At 36.1% G+C, this 26,235-nt stretch overlaps 1 protein-coding gene across 1 annotated transcript; it reads left to right on the forward strand.

The window, feature by feature from the left end:
* The first annotated feature begins 401 nt into the window (after positions 1 to 401).
* On the forward strand, positions 402 to 19,201 carry LOC125028748. The gene is made up of 19 exons (XM_047618230.1): positions 402 to 426; positions 932 to 1,414; positions 1,881 to 2,384; positions 3,347 to 3,829; positions 4,292 to 4,795; positions 5,259 to 5,741; positions 6,205 to 6,708; positions 7,172 to 7,675; positions 8,127 to 8,630; positions 10,029 to 10,511; positions 10,975 to 11,478; positions 11,930 to 12,412; positions 12,877 to 13,380; positions 13,845 to 14,348; positions 14,812 to 15,315; positions 15,777 to 16,280; positions 16,744 to 17,226; positions 17,691 to 18,194; positions 18,646 to 19,201. Exons 1-19 carry the CDS (start codon positions 402 to 404, stop codon positions 19,179 to 19,181), a joined length of 9,003 nt encoding a protein of 3,000 aa, XP_047474186.1. The 3' UTR covers positions 19,182 to 19,201.
* The last annotated feature ends 7,034 nt before the right edge of the window (positions 19,202 to 26,235 follow it).

A 26,235-nucleotide genomic window follows, 5' to 3' on the forward strand; every position in this document is an offset into this window, starting at 1 on the left:
GAGCGTGAGAAGAGGCCCCAGACACCAGGGTAACTCATATGGCACAAGGCTTTTTTAAATTTATTGCTGCTGCATCTGGAAAGGAAAGGGGTCTGACCATATCAAAATGTAATAAACGGGTGTGAGAATAATGGCAGTATCGATATCAATAGTATTATATATATACATATATAAATAAAAAAATGTGGAAATCAGGAGCGATCACTAAGGCCTGCTGATAGATGCCTTGCTGGCTGAGCACATGTTGGGCCATCTATTTGTAACAAAATTCATTTAAAAAAAAACAACTGCAGGGGACAGTACATAAATCCGAAGAAAAAACGTAAATAGTAGGATGAGGAGGCAGAGGAAAAGGCCTGTGGATAGATGGGGAAATAAAAAACATTTATAGGTCGTTAAATATGATCAAAGAATATAGTGATAGGAGTAAAGAATACAATTTGTATATATATATATATATATATTGTCTTTAAGGACTAACAAAACATCAGAATAGATATCAATGAAATAATCTACTGAGATTCTTAGTATAACAAATATTTATTCGAATTATACTAATCTTTAGGTATAGACGATATTCGTAAATCTAAGAGACCATTTTCACCTGAGAAAAACTACTGATTTACATCAAGGCAGAATAACATTAGCCAAATATAAAAATGTAGAGGGTGTACATAATAGTCAGATAACTCGTCAAATTCTAGAGAATATATTGAAAAATAGACGATTAGTAATAAAAATGAAAAAATCAATTATGTCAGTTACATTGATAAGAATATTTAGTGATCATTGTATATGGTAATGATAATAATAAATAATAATAACAAATATACATACTTTTGACTTTATTCAAATGAAGTCAAAGAGGCTGAGAACAAGAAGTATATTTGATAAATTAGGATGACTCATATGAAATTTTATCATGTTTCAGTCGCAGATGAAGAGTGTCGCCAAGCAATTTTCACAATGTGGGCCTCCATCAACCAGTCCCTGAGTGATGGTGGCGAGTTACTGCTGAGAGCTCGTGAGATTCTGTTGGGATCTAATCTCGAGACTCTTGGGGAACTGGAATCGAAACTTTTTGCTGTTGGCGGAGAACTTGAAATCCTTTTCAACAACACCTGGACATTGGCCAAACATATTGAAATGTTAGCAGTGAGTGGGAGTGACACAGCTCCTTGTCCTGTCCAAGACATGGAAAAGCTGCTACTTAACCTGCAAATTAAGAATGAAGAATTACGTGCTATTGTCATTGAGCTTGAGGTGCAGCTTTCAGCAGGTTCATCAGATGAATCGGGTGTACTTGTCGTCTTCATAATGCGAATTTATATGGTGTGCAGGGCAGCGCAAGACGAGTCTATCGTAATCTATGAAAGCATCTTAATAATATTCAGCGGTACAACTTCAGATACAAGTATGTATTATTGTTTTCTCTAAATTGAATATTTACCATTGTCTATAAATCGGCATATATATATATATTGTATACTTCTGATTATAAGTGTGTCGTGTATCTGCTAGATTAATGTATCTGTAAAGAATCTGATGTTTGTATATGGAAACTTTACCATTTTTTATGAATTATAGTCTGAAATTGTATATTTTGCTCAAGGTGTATTTTTAATGTTTGGTTAAATAGGAGATTGAATTAAGGAAACGTTATTTTCTCTTTATTTAGTATTGATTTAGATATCCAATAAGAATTTCATTGTTAAATATGAAAGGGAAGAATGTTATTTTATGCATATATATCTTATACTCACACATAGACATATACGCACACATATTAATATGTGTGTATCCGATCAACTGAAAGAGAGAGAACGTTAAGTGTAGTTGCTAAATGGAGCTGGCCATTCATATAAACTTTCACGTTTCAGTTGCAGATGAAGAGTGTCGCCAAGCAATCTTCACAGTGTGGGCCTCCATCAACCAGTCCCTGAGTGATGGTGGCGAGTTACTGCTGAGAGCTCGTGAGATTCTGTTGGGATCTAATCTTGAGACTCTTGGGGAACTGGAAACGAAACTTTTTGCTGTTGGCGGAGAACTTGAAATCCTTTTCAACAACACCTGGACATTGGCCAAACATATTGAAATGTTAGCAGTGAGTGGGAGTGACACAGCTCCTTGTCCTGTCCAAGACATGGAAAAGCTGCTACTTAACCTGCAAACTAAGAATGAAGAATTACGTGCTATTGTCATTGAGCTTGAGGTGCAGCTTTCAGCAGGTTCATCAGATGAATCGGGTGTACTTGTCGTCTTTATAATGCGAATTTATATGGTGTGCAGGACAGCGCAAGACGAGTCTATCGTAATCTATGAAAGCATCTTAATAATATTCAGCGGTACAACTTCAGAGCCATACACCTTACCTGGAGATACAAGTATGTATTATTGTTTTCTCTAAATTGAAGATTTACCATTATATATTAATTGGTATGTATATAACGTGTTCTTCTGATTATAAGTGTGTTGTGTATCTGCTAGATTAGTGTATCTGTAAAGAAACTGATGTTTGTAGATGGAAACTTTATATTTTTGAATGAATTATAGTGTGAAAATTTTATATTTTGCTCAAGGTGTATTGTTAATGTTTGGTTAAATAGGAGATTGATTTAAGAAAACGTTATTTTCTCTTTATTTAGTATTGATTTAGATATCCAATAAGAATTCCATTATTAAATATGAAAGGGAAGAATGTTCTTTTATGCATATATATCTTATACTCACGCATAGACATATACGCAAACATATTAATATGTGTGTATGTGCCATTATAACTTTCAGTTCAGTTGCAGATGAAGGTGTCGCAAGATCTTCACAGTGTGGCCTCATACAGTCCTGAGTGATGGGGCGATTACTGCTGAAGCTGTGAGATCGTTGGGATCTATCTTGAGACTTTGGGAATGGAAACGAAACTTTTGCTGTTGGCGGAGAACTGAAATCCTTTCAACAAACCTGACATGCAAACATATGAATGTTAGCATGAGTGGAGTGACACAGCTCCTTGTCCTGTCAAGACAGGAAAGTGCTATAACCTGCAAATAAGAATGAGATTACGTGCTATTTCATTGAGCTTGAGGTGCAGCTTTCAGCAGTTCATCAGATGAATCGGTGTACTTGGTCTTTATAATGCGAATTTATAGGTGCAGAGCGCAAGACGAGTCTATCGTAATCAGAAGCATCTAATAATCAGCGGTACAACTCAGAAACAAGGTAGTTTATTGTTTTCCTAAATGAAGATTTACATTAATTAATTGTATGTATACGATCAACTGAAAGAGAGAGAACGTTAAGTGTAGTTGCTAAATGGAGATGGCCATTCATATAAACTTTCATGTTTCAGTTGCAGATGAAGGGTGTCGCCAAGCAATCTTCACAGTGTGGGCTTCCATCAACCAGTCCCTGAGTGATGGTGGCGAGTTACTGCTGAGAGCTCGTGAGATTCTGTTGGGATCTAATCTTGAGACTCTTGGGGAACTGGAAACGAAACTTTTTGCTGTTGGCGGAGAACTTGAAATCCTTTTCAACAACACCTGGACATTGGCCAAACATATTGATATGTTAGCAGTGAGTGGGAGTGACACAGCTCCTTGTCCTGTCCAAGACATGGAAAAGCTGCTACTTAACCTGCAAATTAAGAATGAAGAATTACGTGCTATTGTCATTGAGCTTGAGGTGCAGCTTTCAGCAGGTTCATCAGATGAATCGGGTGTACTTGTCGTCTTCATAATGCGAATTTATATGGTGTGCAGGGCAGCGCAAGACGAGTCTATCGTAATCTATGAAAGCATCTTAATAATATTCAGCGGTACAACTTCAGATACAAGTATGTATTATTGTTTTCTCTAAATTGAAGATTTACCATTGTCTATAAATCGGCATATATATATTGTATACTTCTGATTATAAGTGTGTCGTGTATCTGCTAGATTAATGTACCTGTAAAGAATCTGATGTTTGTATATGGAAACTTTACCATTTTTTATGAATTATAGTCTGAAAATTGTATATTTTGCTCAAGGTGTATTTTTAATGTTTGGTTAAATAGGAGATTGAATTAAGGAAACGTTATTTTCTCTTTATTTATTTTAATTTAGATATCCAATAAGAATTCCATTGTTAAATATGAAAGGGAAGAATGTTATTTTATGCATATATATCTTATACTCACACATAGACATATACGCACACATATTAATATGTGTGTATCCGATCAACTGAAAGAGAGAGAACGTTAAGTGTAGTTGCTAAATGGAGCTGGCCATTCATATAAACTTTCACGTTTCAGTTGCAGATGAAGAGTGTCGCCAAGCAATCTTCACAGTGTGGGCCTCCATCAACCAGTCCCTGAGTGATGGTGGCGAGTTACTGCTGAGAGCTCGTGAGATTCTGTTGGGATCTAATCTTGAGACTCTTGGGGAACTGGAAACGAAACTTTTTGCTGTTGGCGGAGAACTTGAAATCCTTTTCAACAACACCTGGACATTGGCCAAACATATTGAAATGTTAGCAGTGAGTGGGAGTGACACAGCTCCTTGTCCTGTCCAAGACATGGAAAAGCTGCTACTTAACCTGCAAACTAAGAATGAAGAATTACGTGCTATTGTCATTGAGCTTGAGGTGCAGCTTTCAGCAGGTTCATCAGATGAATCGGGTGTACTTGTCGTCTTTATAATGCGAATTTATATGGTGTGCAGGACAGCGCAAGACGAGTCTATCGTAATCTATGAAAGCATCTTAATAATATTCAGCGGTACAACTTCAGAGCCATACACCTTACCTGGAGATACAAGTATGTATTATTGTTTTCTCTAAATTGAAGATTTACCATTATATATTAATTGGTATGTATATAACGTGTTCTTCTGATTATAAGTGTGTTGTGTATCTGCTAGATTAGTGTATCTGTAAAGAAACTGATGTTTGTAGATGGAAACTTTATATTTTTGAATGAATTATAGTGTGAAAATTTTATATTTTGCTCAAGGTGTATTGTTAATGTTTGGTTAAATAGGAGATTGATTTAAGAAAACGTTATTTTCTCTTTATTTAGTATTGATTTAGATATCCAATAAGAATTCCATTATTAAATATGAAAGGGAAGAATGTTCTTTTATGCATATATATCTTATACTCACGCATAGACATATACGCACACATATTAATATGTGTGTATTCGATCAACTGAAAGAGAGAGAACGTTAAGTGTAGTTGCTAAATGGAGATGGCCATTCATATAAACTTTCATGTTTCAGTTGCAGATGAAGGGTGTCGCCAAGCAATCTTCACAGTGTGGGCTTCCATCAACCAGTCCCTGAGTGATGGTGGCGAGTTACTGCTGAGAGCTCGTGAGATTCTGTTGGGATCTAATCTTGAGACTCTTGGGGAACTGGAAACGAAACTTTTTGCTGTTGGCGGAGAACTTGAAATCCTTTTCAACAACACCTGGACATTGGCCAAACATATTGATATGTTAGCAGTGAGTGGGAGTGACACAGCTCCTTGTCCTGTCCAAGACATGGAAAAGCTGCTACTTAACCTGCAAACTAAGAATGAAGAATTACGTGCTATTGTCATTGAGCTTGAGGTGCAGCTTTCAGCAGGTTCATCAGATGAATCGGGTGTACTTGTCGTCTTCATAATGCGAATTTATATGGTGTGCAGGGCAGCGCAAGACGAGTCTATCGTAATCTATGAAAGCATCTTAATAATATTCAGCGGTACAACTTCAGATACAAGTATGTATTATTGTTTTCTCTAAATTGAACATTTACCATTGTCTATAAATCGGCATATATATATTGTATACTTCTGATTATAAGTGTGTCGTGTATCTGCTAGATTAATGTACCTGTAAAGAATCTGATGTTTGTATATGGAAACTTTACAATTTTTAATGAATTATAGTCTGAAAATTGTATATTTTGCTCAAGGTGTATTTTTAATGTTTGGTTAAATAGGAGATTGAATTAAGGAAACGTTATTTTCTCTTTATTTAGTATTAATTTAGATATCCAATAAGAATTCCATTGTTAAATATGAAAGGGAAGAATGTTATTTTATGCATATATATCTTATACTCACACATAGACATATACGCACACATATTAATATGTGTGTATCCGATCAACTGAAAGAGAGAGAACGTTAAGTGTAGTTGCTAAATGGAGCTGGCCATTCATATAAACTTTCACGTTTCAGTTGCAGATGAAGAGTGTCGCCAAGCAATCTTCACAGTGTGGGCCTCCATCAACCAGTCCCTGAGTGATGGTGGCGAGTTACTGCTGAGAGCTCGTGAGATTCTGTTGGGATCTAATCTTGAGACTCTTGGGGAACTGGAAACGAAACTTTTTGCTGTTGGCGGAGAACTTGAAATCCTTTTCAACAACACCTGGACATTGGCCAAACATATTGAAATGTTAGCAGTGAGTGGGAGTGACACAGCTCCTTGTCCTGTCCAAGACATGGAAAAGCTGCTACTTAACCTGCAAACTAAGAATGAAGAATTACGTGCTATTGTCATTGAGCTTGAGGTGCAGCTTTCAGCAGGTTCATCAGATGAATCGGGTGTACTTGTCGTCTTTATAATGCGAATTTATATGGTGTGCAGGACAGCGCAAGACGAGTCTATCGTAATCTATGAAAGCATCTTAATAATATTCAGCGGTACAACTTCAGAGCCATACACCTTACCTGGAGATACAAGTATGTATTATTGTTTTCTCTAAATTGAAGATTTACCATTATATATTAATTGGCATGTATATAACGTGTTCTTCTGATTATAAGTGTGTTGTGTATCTGCTAGATTAGTGTATCTGTAAAGAAACTGATGTTTGTAGATGGAAACTTTATATTTTTGAATGAATTATAGTGTGAAAATTTTATATTTTGCTCAAGGTGTATTGTTAATGTTTGGTTAAATAGGAGATTGATTTAAGAAAACGTTATTTTCTCTTTATTTAGTATTGATTTAGATATCCAATAAGAATTCCATTATTAAATATGAAAGGGAAGAATGTTCTTTTATGCATATATATCTTATACTCACGCATAGACATATACGCACACATATTAATATGTGTGTATTCGATCAACTGAAAGAGAGAGAACGTTAAGTGTAGTTGCTAAATGGAGATGGCCATTCATATAAACTTTCATGTTTCAGTTGCAGATGAAGGGTGTCGCCAAGCAATCTTCACAGTGTGGGCTTCCATCAACCAGTCCCTGAGTGATGGTGGCGAGTTACTGCTGAGAGCTCGTGAGATTCTGTTGGGATCTAATCTTGAGACTCTTGGGGAACTGGAAACGAAACTTTTTGCTGTTGGCGGAGAACTTGAAATCCTTTTCAACAACACCTGGACATTGGCCAAACATATTGAAATGTTAGCAGTGAGTGGGAGTGACACAGCTCCTTGTCCTGTCCAAGACATGGAAAAGCTGCTACTTAACCTGCAAACTAAGAATGAAGAATTACGTGCTATTGTCATTGAGCTTGAGGCGCAGCTTTCAGCAGGTTCATCAGATGAATCGGGTGTACTTGTCGTCTTCATAATGCGAATTTATATGGTGTGCAGGGCAGCGCAAGACGAGTCTATCGTAATCTATGAAAGCATCTTAATAATATTCAGCGGTACAACTTCAGAGCCATACACCTTACCTGGAGATACAAGTATGTATTATTGTTTTCTCTAAATTGAAGATTTACCATTATATATTAATTGGTATGTATATAACGTGTTCTTCTGATTATAAGTGTGTTGTGTATCTGCTAGATTAGTGTATCTGTAAAGAATCTGATGTTTGTTTATTTTTGAATGAATTATAGTGTGAAAATTGTATATTTTGCTCAAGTTGTATAGTTAATGTTTGGTTAAATAGGAGATTGATTTTAGAAAACGTTTTTCTCTTTATTTAGTATTGATTTAGATATCCAATTAGAATTCCATTGTTAAATATGAAAGGGAAAAATATTATTTTATGCATATATATCTTATATTCACACATATAACACATATACGCACACATATTAATATGTGTGTATCCGATCAACTGAAAGAGAGAGAACGTTAAGTGTAGTTGCTAAATGGAGATGGCCATTCATATAAACTTTCATGTTTCAGTTGCAGATGAAGAGTGTCGCCAAGCAATCTTCACAGTGTGGGCCTCCATCAACCAGTCCCTGAGTGATGGTGGCGAGTTACTGCTGAGAGCTCGTGAGATTCTGTTGGGATCTAATCTTGAGACTCTTGGGGAACTGGAAACGAAACTTTTTGCTGTTGGCGGAGAACTTGAAATCCTTTTCAACAACACCTGGACATTGGCCAAACATATTGAAATGTTAGCAGTGAGTGGGAGTGACACAGCTCCTTGTCCTGTCCAAGACATGGAAAAGCTGCTACTTAACCTGCAAACTAAGAATGAAGAATTACGTGCTATTGTCATTGAGCTTGAGGTGCAGCTTTCAGCAGGTTCATCAGATGAATCGGGTGTACTTGTCGTCTTCATAATGCGAATTTATATGGTGTGCAGGGCAGCGCAAGACGAGTCTATCGTAATCTATGAAAGCATCTTAATAATATTCAGCGGTACAACTTCAGAGCCATACACCTTACCTGGAGATACAAGTATGTATTATTGTTTTCTCTAAATTGAAGATTTACCATTATATATTAATTGGTATGTATATAACGTGTTCTTCTGATTATAAGTGTGTTGTGTATCTGCTAGATTAATGTATCTGTAAAGAATCTGATGTTTGTTTATTTTTGAATGAATTATAGTGTGAAAATTGTATATTTTGCTCAAGTTGTATATATAATGTTTGGTTAAATAGGAGATTGATTTTAGAAAACGTTTTCTCTTTATTTAGTATTGATTTAGATATCCAATTAGAATTCCATTGTTAAATATGAAAGGGAAAAATATTATTTTATGCATATATATCTTATATTCACACATATAAACACATATACGCACACATATTAATATGTGTGTATCCGATCAACTGAAAGAGAGAGAACGTTAAGTGTAGTTGGTAAATTGAGATGGCCATTCATATAAACTTTCATGTTTCAGTTGCAGATGAAGAGTGTCGCCAAGCAATTTTCACAATGTGGGCCTCCATCAACCAGTCCCTGAGTGATGGTGGCGAGTTACTGCTGAGAGCTCGTGAGATTCTGTTGGGATCTAATCTCGAGACTCTTGGGGAACTGGAATCGAAACTTTTTGCTGTTGGCGGAGAACTTGAAATCCTTTTCAACAACACCTGGACATTGGCCAAACATATTGAAATGTTAGCAGTGAGTGGGAGTGACACAGCTCCTTGTCCTGTCCAAGACATGGAAAAGCTGCTACTTAACCTGCAAATTAAGAATGGAGAATTACGTGCTATTGTCATTGAGCTTGAGGTGCAGCTTTCAGCAGGTTCATCAGATGAATCAGGTGTACTTGTCGTCTTCATAATGCGAATTTATATGGTGTGCAAGGCAGCGCAAGACGAGTCTATCGTAATCTATGAAAGCATCTTAATAATATTCAGCGGTACAACTTCAGATACAAGTATGTATTATTGTTTTCTCTAAATTGAAGATTTACCATTGTCTATAAATCGGCATATATATATATTGTATACTTCTGATTATAAGTGTGTCGTGTATCTGCTAGATTAATGTATCTGTAAAGAATCTGATGTTTGTATATGGAAACTTTACAATTTTTTATGAATTATAGTCTGAAATTGTATATTTTGCTCAAGGTGTATTTTTAATGTTTGGTTAAATAGGAGATTGAATTAAGGAAACGTTATTTTCTCTTTATTTAGTATTGATTTAGATATCCAATAAGAATTCCATTATTAAATATGAAAGGGAAGAATGTTCTTTTATGCATATATATCTTATACTCACGCATAGACATATACGCACACATATTAATATGTGTGTATTCGATCAACTGAAAGAGAGAGAAAGTTAAGTGTAGTTGGTAAATTGAGATGGCCATTCATATAAACTTTCATGTTTCAGTTGCAGATGAAGGGTGTCGCCAAGCAATCTTCACAGTGTGGGCTTCCATCAACCAGTCCCTGAGTGATGGTGGCGAGTTACTGCTGAGAGCTCGTGAGATTCTGTTGGGATCTAATCTTGAGACTCTTGGGGAACTGGAAACGAAACTTTTTGCTGTTGGCGGAGAACTTGAAATCCTTTTCAACAACACCTGGACATTGGCTAAACATATTGAAATGTTAGTAGTGAGTGGGAGTGACACAGCTCCTTGTCCTGTCCAAGACATGGAAAAGCTGCTACTTAACTTGCAAACTAAGAATGAAGAATTACGTGCTATTGTCGTTGAGCTTGAGGCGCAGCTTTCAGCAGGTTCATCAGATGAATCGGGTGTACTTGTCGTCTTCATAATGCGAATTTATATGGTGTGCAGGGCAGCGCAAGACGAGTCTATCGTAATCTATGAAAGCATCTTAATAATATTCAGCGGTACAACTTCAGATACAAGTATGTATTATTGTTTTCTCTAAATTGAACATTTACCATTGTCTATAAATCGGCATATATATATTGTATACTTCTGATTATAAGTGTGTCGTGTATCTGCTAGATTAATGTACCTGTAAAGAATCTGATGTTTGTATATGGAAACTTTACAATTTTTAATGAATTATAGTCTGAAAATTGTATATTTTGCTCAAGGTGTATTTTTAATGTTTGGTTAAATAGGAGATTGAATTAAGGAAACGTTATTTTCTCTTTATTTAGTATTAATTTAGATATCCAATAAGAATTCCATTGTTAAATATGAAAGGGAAGAATGTTATTTTATGCATATATATCTTATACTCACACATAGACATATACGCACACATATTAATATGTGTGTATCCGATCAACTGAAAGAGAGAGAACGTTAAGTGTAGTTGCTAAATGGAGCTGGCCATTCATATAAACTTTCACGTTTCAGTTGCAGATGAAGAGTGTCGCCAAGCAATCTTCACAATGTGGGCCTCCATCAACCAGTCCCTGAGTGATGGTGGCGAGTTACTGCTGAGAGCTCGTGAGATTCTGTTGGGATCTAATCTTGAGACTCTTGGGGAACTGGAAACGAAACTTTTTGCTGTTGGCGGAGAGCTTGAAATCCTTTTCAACAACACCTGGACATTGGCCATACATATTGAAATGTTAGCAGTGAGTGGGAGTGACACAGCTCCTTGTCCTGTCCAAGACATGGAAAAGCTGCTACTTAACCTGCAAACTAAGAATGAAGAATTACGTGCTATTGTCATTGAGCTTGAGGCGCAGCTTTCAGCAGGTTCATCAGATGAATCGGGTGTACTTGTCGTCTTCATAATGCGAATTTATATGGTGTGCAGGGCAGCGCAAGACGAGTCTATCGTAATCTATGAAAGCATCTTAATAATATTTAGCGGTACAACTTCAGAGCCATACACCTTACCTGGAGATACAAGTATGTATTATTGTTTTCTCTAAATTGAAGATTTACCATTATATATTAATTGGTATGTATATAACGTGTTCTTCTGATTATAAGTGTGTTGTGTATCTGCTAGATTAATGTATCTGTAAAGAATCTGATGTTTGTTTATTTTTGAATGAATTATAGTGTGAAAATTGTATATTTTGCTCAAGTTGTATATATAATGTTTGGTTAAATAGGAGATTGATTTTAGAAAACGTTTTCTCTTTATTTAGTATTGATTTAGATATCCAATTAGAATTCCATTGTTAAATATGAAAGGGAAAAATATTATTTTATGCATATATATCTTATATTCACACATATAAACACATATACGCACACATATTAATATGTGTGTATCCGATCAACTGAAAGAGAGAGAACGTTAAGTGTAGTTGGTAAATTGAGATGGCCATTCATATAAACTTTCATGTTTCAGTTGCAGATGAAGAGTGTCGCCAAGCAATTTTCACAATGTGGGCCTCCATCAACCAGTCCCTGAGTGATGGTGGCGAGTTACTGCTGAGAGCTCGTGAGATTCTGTTGGGATCTAATCTCGAGACTCTTGGGGAACTGGAATCGAAACTTTTTGCTGTTGGCGGAGAACTTGAAATCCTTTTCAACAACACCTGGACATTGGCCAAACATATTGAAATGTTAGCAGTGAGTGGGAGTGACACAGCTCCTTGTCCTGTCCAAGACATGGAAAAGCTGCTACTTAACCTGCAAATTAAGAATGAAGAATTACGTGCTATTGTCATTGAGCTTGAGGTGCAGCTTTCAGCAGGTTCATCAGATGAATCAGGTGTACTTGTCGTCTTCATAATGCGAATTTATATGGTGTGCAGGGCAGCGCAAGACGAGTCTATCGTAATCTATGAAAGCATCTTAATAATATTCAGCGGTACAACTTCAGATACAAGTATGTATTATTGTTTTCTCTAAATTGAACATTTACCATTGTCTATAAATCGGCATATATATATATTGTATACTTCTGATTATAAGTGTGTCGTGTATCTGCTAGATTAATGTATCTGTAAAGAATCTGATGTTTGTATATGGAAACTTTACCATTTTTTATGAATTATAGTCTGAAATTGTATATTTTGCTCAAGGTGTATTTTTAATGTTTGGTTAAATAGGAGATTGAATTAAGGAAACGTTATTTTCTCTTTATTTAGTATTAATTTAGATATCCAATAAGAATTTCATTGTTAAATATGAAAGGGAAGAATGTTATTTTATGCATATATATCTTATACTCACACATAGACATATACGCACACATATTAATATGTGTGTATCCGATCAACTGAAAGAGAGAGAACGTTAAGTGTAGTTGCTAAATGGAGCTGGCCATACATATAAACTTTCACGTTTCAGTTGCAGACGAAGAGTGTCGCCAAGCAATTTTCACAGTGTGGGCCTCCATCAACCAGTCCCTGAGTGATGGTGGCGAGTTACTGCTGAGAGCTCGTGAGATTCTGTTGGGATCTAATCTTGAGACTCTTGGGGAACTGGAAACGAAACTTTTTGCTGTTGGCGGAGAACTTGAAATCCTTTTCAACAACACCTGGACATTGGCCAAACATATTGAAATGTTAGCAGTGAGTGGGAGTGACACAGCTCCTTGTCCTGTCCAAGACATGGAAAAGCTGCTACTTAACCTGCAAACTAAGAATGAAGAATTACGTGCTATTGTCATTGAGCTTGAGGCGCAGCTTTCAGCAGGTTCATCAGATGAATCGGGTGTACTTGTCGTCTTCATAATGCGAATTTATATGGTGTGCAGGGCAGCGCAAGACGAGTCTATCGTAATCTATGAGAGCATCTTAATAATATTCAGCGGTATAACTTCAGAGCCATACACCTTACCTGGAGAAACAAGTATGTATTATTGTTTTCTCTAAATTGAAGATTTACCATTATATATTAATTGGTATGTATATAACGTGTTCTTCTGATTATAAGTGTGTTGTGTATCTGCTAGATTAGTGTATCTGTAAAGAAACTGATGCTTGTATATGGAAACTTTACATTTTTGAATGAATTATAGTGTGAAAATTATATATTTTGCTCAAGGTGTATAGTTAATGTTTGGTTAAATAGGAGATTGAATTAAGGAAAACGTTATTTTCTCTTTATTTAGTATTGATTTAGATATCCAATAAGAATTCCATTATTAAATATGAAAGGGAAGAATGTTCTTTTATGCATATATATCTTATACTCACACATAGACATATACGCACACATATTAATATGTGTGTATCCGATCAACTGAAAGAGAGAGAACGTTAAGTGTAGTTGCTAAATGGAGCTGGCCATTCATATAAACTTTCATGTTTCAGTTGCAGATGAAGGGTGTCGCCAAGCAATCTTCACAGTGTGGGCTTCCATCAACCAGTCCCTGAGTGATGGTGGCGAGTTACTGCTGAGAGCTCGTGAGATTCTGTTGGGATCTAATCTTGAGACTCTTGGGGAACTGGAAACGAAACTTTTTGCTGTTGGCGGAGAACTTGAAATCCTTTTCAACAACACCTGGACATTGGCCAAACATATTGAAATGTTAGCAGTGAGTGGGAGTGACACAGCTCCTTGTCCTGTCCAAGACATGGAAAAGCTGCTACTTAACCTGCAAACTAAGAATGAAGAATTACGTGCTATTGTCATTGAGCTTGAGGCGCAGCTTTCAGCAGGTTCATCAGATGAATCGGGTGTACTTGTCGTCTTCATAATGCGAATTTATATGGTGTGCAGGGCAGCGCAAGACGAGTCTATCGTAATCTATGAGAGCATCTTAATAATATTCAGCGGTATAACTTCAGAGCCATACACCTTACCTGGAGAAACAAGTATGTATTATTGTTTTCTCTAAATTGAAGATTTACCATTATATATTAATTGGTATGTATATAACGTGTTCTTCTGATTATAAGTGTGTTGTGTATCTGCTAGATTAGTGTATCTGTAAAGAAACTGATGCTTGTATATGGAAACTTTACATTTTTGAATGAATTATAGTGTGAAAATTATATATTTTGCTCAAGGTGTATAGTTAATGTTTGGTTAAATAGGAGATTGATATAAGAAAACGTTATTTTCTCTTTATTTAGTATTGATTTAGATATCCAATAAGAATTCCATTATTAAATATGAAAGGGAAGAATGTTCTTTTATGCATATATATCTTATACTCACACATAGACATATACGCACACATATTAATATGTGTGTATCCGATCAACTGAAAGAGAGAGAACGTTAAGTGTAGTTGGTAAATTGAGATGGCCATTCATATAAACTTTCATGTTTCAGTTGCAGATGAAGGGTGTCGCCAAGCAATCTTCACAGTGTGGGCTTCCATCAACCAGTCCCTGAGTGATGGTGGCGAGTTACTGCTGAGAGCTCGTGAGATTCTGTTGGGATCTAATCTTGAGACTCTTGGGGAACTGGAAACGAAACTTTTTGCTGTTGGCGGAGAACTTGAAATCCTTTTCAACAACACCTGGACATTGGCCAAACATATTGAAATGTTAGCAGTGAGTGGGAGTGACACAGCTCCTTGTCCTGTCCAAGACATGGAAAAGCTGCTACTTAACCTGCAAACTAAGAATGAAGAATTACGTGCTATTGTCATTGAGCTTGAGGCGCAGCTTTCAGCAGGTTCATCAGATGAATCGGGTGTACTTGTCGTCTTCATAATGCGAATTTATATGGTGTGCAGGGCAGCGCAAGACGAGTCTATCGTAATCTATGAAAGCATCTTAATAATATTCAGCGGTACAACTTCAGAGCCATACACCTTACCTGGAGATACAAGTATGTATTATTGTTTTCTCTAAATTGAAGATTTACCATTATATATTAATTGGTATGTATATAACGTGTTCTTCTGATTATAAGTGTTGTGTATCTGCTAGATTAGTGTATCTGTAAAGAAACTGATGTTTGTATATGGAAACTTTACATTTTTGAATGAATTATAGTGTGAAAATTATTTATTTTGCTCAAGGTGTATAGTTAATGTTTGGTTAAATAGGAGATTGATTTAAGAAAACGTTATTTTCTCTTTATTTAGTATTGATTTAGATATCCAATAAGAATTCCATTATTAAATATGAAAGGGAAGAATGTTCTTTTATGCATATATATCTTATACTCACACATAGACATATACGCACACATATTAATATGTGTGTATCCGATCAACTGAAAGAGAGAGAACGTTAAGTGTAGTTGCTAAATGGAGCTGGCCATTCATATAAACTTTCATGTTTCAGTTGCAGATGAAGGGTGTCGCCAAGCAATCTTCACAGTGTGGGCTTCCATCAACCAGTCCCTGAGTGATGGTGGCGAGTTACTGCTGAGAGCTCGTGAGATTCTATTGGGATCTAATCTTGAGACTCTTGGGGAACTGGAAACGAAACTTTTTGCTGTTGGCGGAGAACTTGAAATCCTTTTCAACAACACCTGGACATTGGCCATACATATTGAAATGTTAGTAGTGAGTGGGAGTGACACAGCTCCTTGTCCTGTCCAAGACATGGAAAAGCTGCTACTTAACCTGCAAACTAAGAATGAAGAATTACGTGCTATTGTCATTGAGCTTGAGGCGCAGCTTTCAGCAGGTTCATCAGATGAATCGGGTGTACTTGTCGTCTTCATAATGCGAATTTATATGGTGTGCAGGGCAGCGCAAGACGAGTCTATCGTAATCTATGAAAGCATCTTAATAATATTCAGCGGTACAACTTCAGAGCCATACACCTTACCTGGAGATACAAGTATGTATTATTGTTTTCTCTAAATTGAAGATTTACCATTATATATTAATTGGTATGTATATAACGTGTTCTTCTGATTATAAGTGTGTTGTGTATCTGCTAGATTAGTGTATCTGTAAAGAAACTGATGTTTGTAGATGGAAACTTTACATTTTTGATTGAATTATAGTGTGAAAATTATATATTTTGCTCAAGGTGTATAGTTAATGTTTAGTTAAATAGGAGATTGATTTAAGAAAACGTTATTTTCTCTTTATTTAGTATTGATTTAGATATCCAATAAGAATTCCATTATTATATATGAAAGGGAAGAATGTTCTTTTATGCATATATATCTTATACTCACACATAGACATATACGCACACATATTAATATGTGTGTATCCGATCAACTGAAAGAGAGAGAAAGTTAAGTGTAGTTGGTAAATTGAGATGGCCATTCATATAAACTTTCATGTTTCAGTTGCAGATGAAGGGTGTCGCCAAGCAATCTTCACAGTGTGGGCTTCCATCAACCAGTCCCTGAGTGATGGTGGCGAGTTACTGCTGAGAGCTCGTGAGATTCTGTTGGGATCTAATCTTGAGACTCTTGGGGAACTGGAAACGAAACTTTTTGCTGTTGGCGGAGAACTTGAAATCCTTTTCAACAACACCTGGACATTGGCCAAACATATTGAAATGTTAGTAGTGAGTGGGAGTGACACAGTTCCTTGTCCTGTCCAAGACATGGAAAAGCTGCTACTTAACCTGCAAACTAAGAATGAAGAATTACGTGCTATTGTCATTGAGCTTGAGGCGCAGCTTTCAGCAGGTTCATCAGATGAATCGGGTGTACTTGTCGTCTTCATAATGCGAATTTATATGGTGTGCAGGGCAGCGCAAGACGAGTCTATCGTAATCTATGAAAGCATCTTAATAATATTCAGCGGTACAACTTCAGATACAAGTATGTATTATTGTTTTCTCTAAATTGAAGATTTACTATTGTCTATAAATCTGTATATATATATATTGTATACTTCTGATTATAAGTGTGTTGTGTATCTGCTAGATTAATGTATCTGTAAAGAATCTGATGTTTGTATATGGAAACTTTACAATTTTTAATGAATTATAGGCTGAAAATTGTATATTTTGCTCAAGGTGTATTTTTAATGTTGGTTAAATAGGAGATTGAATTAAGGAAACGTTATTTTCTCTTTATTTAGTATTTATTTAGATATCCAATAAGAATTCCATTGTTAAATATGAAAGGGAAGAATGTTCTTTTATGCATATATATCTTATACTCACACATAGACATATACGCACACATATTAATATGTGTGTATCCGATCAACTGAAAGAGAGAGATTATTAAGTGTAGTTGGTAAATTGAGCTGGCCATTCATATAAACTTTCATGTTTCAGTTGCAGATGAAGAGTGTCGCCAAGCAATCTTCACAGTGTGGGCCTCCATCAACCAGTCCCTGAGTGATGGTGGCGAGTTACTGCTGAGAGCTCGTGAGATTCTGTTGGGATCTAATCTTGAGACTCTTGGGGAACTGGAAACGAAACTTTTTGCTGTTGGCGGAGAACTTGAAATCCTTTTCAACAACACCTGGACATTGGCCAAACATATTGAAATGTTAGCAGTGAGTGGGAGTGACACAGCTCCTTGTCCTGTCCAAGACATGGAAAAGCTGCTACTTAACCTGCAAACTAAGAATGAAGAATTACGTGCTATTGTCATTGAGCTTGAGGTGCAGCTTTCAGCAGGTTCATCAGATGAATCGGGTGTACTTGTCGTCTTCATAATGCGAATTTATATGGTGTGCAGGGCAGCGCAAGACGAGTCTATCGTAATCTATGAAAGCATCTTAATAATATTCAGCGGTACAACTTCAGAGCCATACACCTTACCTGGAGATACAAGTATGTATTATTGTTTTCTCTAAATTGAAGATTTAACATTATATATTAATTAGTATGTATATAACATATACTTCTGATTATAAGGGTGTTGTGTATCTGCTAGATTAGTGTATCTGTAAAGAATCTGATGTTTGTATATTTTTGAATGAATTATAGTGTGAAAATTGTATATTTTGCTCAAGTTGTATATATAATGTTTGGTTAAATAGGAGATTGATTTTAGAAAACGTTTTCTCTTTATTTAGTATTGATTTAGATATCCAATAAGAATTCCATTGTTAAATATGAAAGGGAAAAATATTATTTTATGCATATATATCTTATACTCACACATATAAACACATATACGCGCACATATTAATATGTGTGTATCCGATCAACTGAAAGAGAGAGAACGTTAAGTGTAGTTGGTAAATTGAGATGGCCATTCATATAAACTTTCATGTTTCAGTTGCAGATGAAGGGTGTCGCCAAGCAATCTTCACAGTGTGGGCTTCCATCAACCAGTCCCTGAGTGATGGTGGCGAGTTACTGCTGAGAGCTCGTGAGATTCTGTTGGGATCTAATCTTGAGACTCTTGGGGAACTGGAAACGAAACTTTTTGCTGTTGGCGGAGAACTTGAAATCCTTTTCAACAACACCTGGACATTGGCCAAACATATTGAAATGTTAGCAGTGAGTGGGAGTGACACAGCTCCTTGTCCTGTCCAAGACATGGAAAAGCTGCTACTTAACCTGCAAACTAAGAATGAAGAATTACGTGCTATTGTCATTGAGCTTGAGGCGCAGCTTTCAGCAGGTTCATCAGATGAATCGGGTATACTTGTCGTCTTCATAATACGAGTTTATATGATTTGTAAGGCTGCACAAGAGGAGTCTATCGTAATTTATGAAAGCGTCTTGAGAATATTCAGCGGTACAATTACAGTGGAGACATACACCTTATATGGAGAGACAAGTATGTATCATTTCTTGTTTAAATTGTAGGTTTAAAGTCTACATACAAATATTTGTATGTATATAATGCATACACCCAATTTCAGGTGTATTGTGTATCTGCTAGATTCATGTATCTATAAAAAAGTGATTTTTTTGTTTAAAGTTGCAGATGCAGAATTGTGATTTAAAGTTTTCTAAACTCCATGCCCACGGGATCTACTTTGCAGTAATAAATAACAGTGGTAGCAGCGGCAATTTATTTTCTTTGTTTCAGCTATAGATACAGACTGCCAACATTACTGCTTATTTGAGGCCTCAATGTAGTTGCTGATGGCGAAGGATGGGAAATTGCTGTGTTGCTTTTGCTCATAAGACTTATTAGCACTATCAGATTCCACCAGTGGTTACCGAACGAGCCATGCATTTCAAAGAACATATGAAACATGGAGTAGTTAGGTCATGTGCATATACACTGACTACAGGACTGGGATGGTTTTTACATACCTATTTAGAATAATGGATTAAAGATCCATTATGTGTGCAAACATTCTCATAATTTCACTGTAATAATAATGAGGATGGCCATAACTATGATGGTAAACACAAAATTGCATTGTTATTATAGTCCTAATTCACTGGCGGGAACTGAAAGTGTATAATGCGCTTTTGCTGCTAATTGAATTTATATTATTAATGCCAGGATCAACCATGAATAGATTTACCCCATCACTACCAGTCTTGGACAAATTTGTGGGAATCTAGTTTTGTCACATGACAAAATGCACATACCATTATTATAGTTGAAGAGTGTGGTCCGTCCAGCCAGACTTTACGTACTGTTCTTACAGGAAAACGTCTCTTCGTCACCACAGCAAGTAGCATCATTCTTTGCATCCCATGAAAAATGCTGGAGAATCTATTGGTTAGCATCTGTTCCACGTATGGAGATGCTGTTCTTAACTTATAGGGCTTTTACAGATGCTTCAGGTTTGACAGCCCTGTCTGGGGCCGAGACTGCTATTATGTTGAAAATGATAATCAGGCTTTTTTCATATAATTTTTGACACATCAGAAGGCATCTGCTTTCCATTCTACCCATAACAATACGTATGAAAACCGTCATATTATGTGTCGTCAGCTCGAAAGTCATTCATTCCAGAATGATTTTGTTGAGGGAAACTTTCAGACTGATTCGCTGTTCGTACGATTTTCTCGAAGCGACCTTATCACATTACTGCAATTTATGTAATATGCACATCCGGAACTTATAACCAGTGATCAAATACGAGGATTATTTTTTCATGGTAGCTGCACGAGCACTATTCGGCTATTTTTTTATAACGGTAAATTTGCAAAGGGCATGTCGCCGGTAGTTACAACGAGAGCTTCACATGGCCATCTACATCAAAAAGTGAGTGTGATCATTTTTGCAGTTAGTAATGCTATTCATTGGTACTATGGTAAACCCATTATTTGCGTGAAACTTATCCAGTTTCAATATAATGATGATAATGGACACTAATCAATAAAATCAATAAATAGGAACATCTGAATGTAAATCCATTAACTTAATATGGAGACATCACGTAAATTTGCCAACTGTTGATTTGATGTCTCCAAATTGATCTGTTAAAAACAATTTTCAGAAATTGTGGATGTCAAATGCCGGTGGAGTTTAATACGGAGGATGCCTTGTTGAAACATGTCGACGATGGTGTGAGCAGCGTTAGCAGACCCTAATATATCTTAAAGGATCCCCTCCTGTCACTGGTGCCGATGAAACTCGCCCGCCGTCCTTGATGACACAGGTGATAGTGGACCCTAAAACTGGGTTAAATATGTACGTGTGTGTTTCTGTGTATATATTTCTAGATATTGGTGGATATATAGAGATGAATATCATATGTATATATAATATTTTTTTTAACAGGTCAGGTCATTTTATGAAATACTCGGAATAGATCAGTTTTACATTCGTGAAATTGGATGTAAACATTGCCACCGATTTCCAAAAAATGAATATTAGAAAGGGCGAACACTGGTATGCATCACGAGCCAGCAGGGAATATTCATAATATACGTATAATCTAATATTTAGACAGAAGTACAATGCAGGATTAACATGTGTAGATATTTGATAATTTGATATATGCACGGTTTAGTGATATACTATGTATATATATGTATATATATGTATATATATATATATATATATACATGTGTGTGTGTGTGTGTGTGTGTGTGTTTGCGTACGTAGACGCATACACACATACACACACGTATGTATACATATATTCATATGTATATATGAATATGTATATATATATCTATACACACATACGTGTATATGTGTGTGTGTACACACACACACACACACACACACACACACACACACACACACACACACACACACACAAACAAACACACACACAAACACACACACACACACATAATACCCAGCAATGAACATACCTGTGTGTACGATGAGAGCAAGCACCCATCTGGAGTATGGTTATGAATATCCCTGCATACTCCCTTCCCGACCATTGAATTGTGATCTTTTGTTCAAACTAACCATTGATAAATAACTATCATAATTTACTCTATGAATTCTAACCTAAATTTTGCTATATCGATATGCCTTCCAAATAAAAATACGTAAATAAACATTTCGGTGGGACCCGGCAACTCGGCATGGTCCTAAGATCTTCACACATAACCAGTGCACCTTTTATATGTCGAATCAGTATTGATCTCGACACACACACACACACACACACACACACACACACACACACACACACACACACACAAAAGAGACTGGGAAGGGACTCTCATTATTGTGCTCTCAGACAGTTGCATTTCCTTCAGTGCCAGCCAGAGGAGGCCGCCTTCTGCAAAGTAGTGCGGCGCGAGTCTGGGAGAGAAGATGTGGGTGTTCTTAATATATAGTTGTTCATTACCATTCTTTTTTATTATAATGTTCTGCAGAATGGACATAAATCAACCCATTAATAAAATTGTCTCTGCTAGACTCATATGCCAATGGTTAACAGTTCAATCACTTACAAGGTCATCTCACCTCATATCTATATTTGATTGGTGATTATTATGATCATATAGCACAGGGATTTCCGTGGAAGGCCCTCGTAACCAACCTACCTCATAACGTATTCATAATTTAGCTGATATTTTGTTGAAAGTTAGTAAGTTAGTTGTCTCTTGTTTGAATTACCAGAATTACCTGGTAGTGGCATTGCTAACAACAAAAGTTCATCTGTAATTGTCAAGTCAAAAGGGCAAAGATACTTCTACCTAGGAGCAAACAGATTATATTTAAGATAAAAGAGCAAGAGAACAGGTGTTGAAGGCGAAAGATGGACCAAAAGGGCATGGACGGAAGAGGCACGAAGAAGACAAAAGAAGCTGCGGAAGAGAAGGCCGGTCGGTCGCGCCCTCTACCAGGGCCGGGACAGAACGCAGGGAGTGATTGCATAGGCCTAGCGCGAAGGCCCCAGGGACAGTGGTGTTGTGGCAGTGGCAAGTATGAAGACAGAACCTCAGTTGCTGCTTCATGAAGTTCAGCCTTATAGTCGATAGGGTATGGATTCTGGGTTTCTTGTACAACTTGGTTATTCCCTGTCTGCCTCTCATTATTTGGTTATTACTGAGAAGTGAACATTTGTATTATGATTGAACATGCATCTGTGTATCTTGGTGTTTCATATTTAATACATTATGCATAATTGTTTCATATTTTATGCAATTTTGCAGATTGTTATGTTAATATTAGAGAAAGGATTTAAAACATACAAATCTAGGATTCTAGTATAGTTTAATAAGATATTTTTTATAATTCAGTGATGGAGCTATGTTATATCATCTATTTTAGAGTCAACAATTGTAGCTAAATTTTGAAGCCTTTCTTTTCCTACATTTGCCAGGTCTGAGTACCAACCTCTCTAAGTGAATTAGTCACCTATTTGTGAAACTTCAGAGACTGGTCAAGGATAGAAGGTGGATGAATTTACACAGCCAGAGAATATACATAAAGTCTGACAGTACCATAGAAGGTTTCATAATGTGTAGACTTTTAATGTGTGTAATCCAAAAATGATGCCAGCTCATGATGTAGAGGTCTAAGGCCGGTAGAGACACCATATCCAAGCATATCCAATGGACACTAACTGTTATTAGCGCCAAAGGAGAATGCCCTTGTAAAATAGACCTGGGAGACAATTAGGGTATTAGAAATGCAGGGCTAGGAAGTGTGAGGGTGTACCAAATCTGACGGTGACTGGATTGAACGAAGGAAAGTGTTCTGGTCTCTTTTCTGTGTACCAGTATTTAAGGAATGAAGTCCGCTGTTGCAACTGTTACAATGTTGGTAATTTGATAGGAAAGAGAAGAGTAAATGAATAACAGAATCGCGGGATAAATATGATTAGGTGTAAAAATGTTTAGAAAGTGTGACTGATTTAGTAGTAGACAATGTGATGGATTTCCATGGAGAAGAGTAACTAGTTTTCGCCTGGTTAACATTTAAATTATTATTATTATTTTTTAGTAATAAAATTGTTCTGATAAAACCAAAACAAATTGAAACAAACTAATGGCGGTTTAACTGAAGAAAGAGTAATGACTGATTTAGAAACTTTGAAAGCCATTTGTATAAATATTGTTTTTTATATGGTCCATTTATTCCATTATTGTTGAATAAATATTTGTTTCTTATATGTGTTTACTAATGTCCTCCCTCTTTAGTATGGGACTATATTAGCCCTTAAAATCGAGGTGTCAGTCCCAGATTCGTGTCTCGTTGATTGACAGTTCGATCAATCACCTGTCAGCTGTATGTTGACCTTTATTTGTATTTGATTTGTTTATTATTATCATATAACAGATATTTCCCTGGAAGTTCACACACACACACACACACACACACACACACACACACACACACACACATACAAACAAACATATATTGGGTAACTGTATAGAGACATCCTCTATCAAAGGAGACGTAATACGCCTTCTTACCTCTGTTAGCCCACGGGTCATCCTAGGTCAAGTTGGAGCACCTGCTCAGTGGTAATGACGAAGCTACTGGCAGCAAGGCAGCTGTTACTTTTGTATATTTTGGTGCGTTTATTTGTGTATATGTATTTGATTATCACACACACGTACACACATATGTATGTATATATATGTTTATGTATACATATATAGATAGATAGATATATTCATATGTATATATATGTATACACTATATATATACATATATATTATATGATATATATGTATACACTATATATACATATAGATATGCATATACTTGTATGTACATATATGTTTTTTTTATATGCATATATGTATTTATATATATATATATATGTATATATGCATATATGCATAAATATATGCATATATACATTTACACATGCATATACATATATATATGTATATATATATGCATATATATGTATATATCTATGCATATATATATGTGTATATATATGTATATATATGCATATATATATATATATGAATATATGCATATATATATAAGAATATATGCATATATATAGATATATAAATATATCTATATGTATATATTTATATATACGCAACACATATACACACAATATATATATATGTGTGTATATATATAATTTTTTATATTTACACACACAGCCCCTGCACTGGGCATGCACAGGAGCTCAAGAGAGGCACTGAATACAATGGTGGTTTTTGTAAAATTGCATGCTTTCATTCTCGCTATGGAGAGAACTCTTACCCTGGTAATACCATTTGCACGCATCGTCTCATTACTGCAACATACATTTTTTTCTAATCGGCTTTATTTGAGCATGTTTAATTAACGCAATTCACTCAATGAGATTTCTCTCAAACATCAGAATGTTCATTGCTATTAAAGCCACATTACATGTTCAAATATTATATACACACACGTTATTGACAATATACAACATCGAAGAAAGGAATGGAGCCACCGTGTGTTTGAGGGGAAAAGTTTCCAAATATTCCCAGTAGCTATCAAAAACAAACAAACAAACAAAACATCTCCGTGTTCATGGTTTGCTTCTTTGAGCTCTGGATACAGAAAGATCTAGAAATACATTTAACGCATTTCCGTTGTAAAATATAAGCACGGGTAGGCTACTCTGGTGAAAAATAAGCACGAGGAATAACACGAGGTTTGCCTTTAGTAACATTTTCAGGCTTGTTATTCTGCTAAAAAGGTTTAAACGTAAATTATCACAACACGTTGCAGAAACTCTGAACGCCTCTCCCGAACGTTTAAAAAAATCCAACTGTTGGTACTTAATTTAATCTACTAGATAGGGAAAATCCAATGACCAACGACACTCACTGATTCATTAAACATCAGAAATGAAGAAAATGCTGCGCGGAGAATAATCCACGGCGATCAGGTGTTGGTCCAGGGAAATACAGCGATCGGTTGGGGGTCTGGAGGCGAAGCCCACGGGTTTGGAAGGATTTGGGTTCATATGACACACACACACACACACACACACACACACACACACACACACACATACATGTATCTCTTGTACTGTCAGTCAGTCAGAAAGGTGGTCAGGGGGGAAATTTAAAACCAATCGAGACCCCAAGATTTTTTTGTTTTCTTTGTTCGAAGTTGCATCTAACGAGGGGGAATACCTCTGCCATTTATTCAATTGTATTAAACTTGAGGCAAGTTTAGTGAATAAATAAAAAAAAACAATGAAGTGTGAAGAACTCAAAATGAACGATGGGAACAGACAAACAAGGATAATTCTCAATATTGCGACCCCCCCCCCCAAAAAAAAAATAAATAAAAATAAAATGCGAAAAAACTAACCACTGAAGAGCAACGAGTGACATACAAAGAATGTAATAAGAAAATTCAAAGAATGACGGGACAAGATAAAAAAAACTTACCGATATATAACTAATCCGACAAATTCCATGTCTCAAGGAATAAAATAAAACACTAAAAATGGCCATAAATAGATGAATCTCGTTCTGCGAATCTCTGTACGAAAAGAATCCCACAGAACAGCAACTGTTTCGGAAT

Source organism: Penaeus chinensis, chromosome 9 (genome assembly GCF_019202785.1).
Source record: "Penaeus chinensis breed Huanghai No. 1 chromosome 9, ASM1920278v2, whole genome shotgun sequence".
Classification (NCBI taxonomy): Eukaryota; Metazoa; Arthropoda; class Malacostraca; order Decapoda; family Penaeidae; genus Penaeus; species Penaeus chinensis.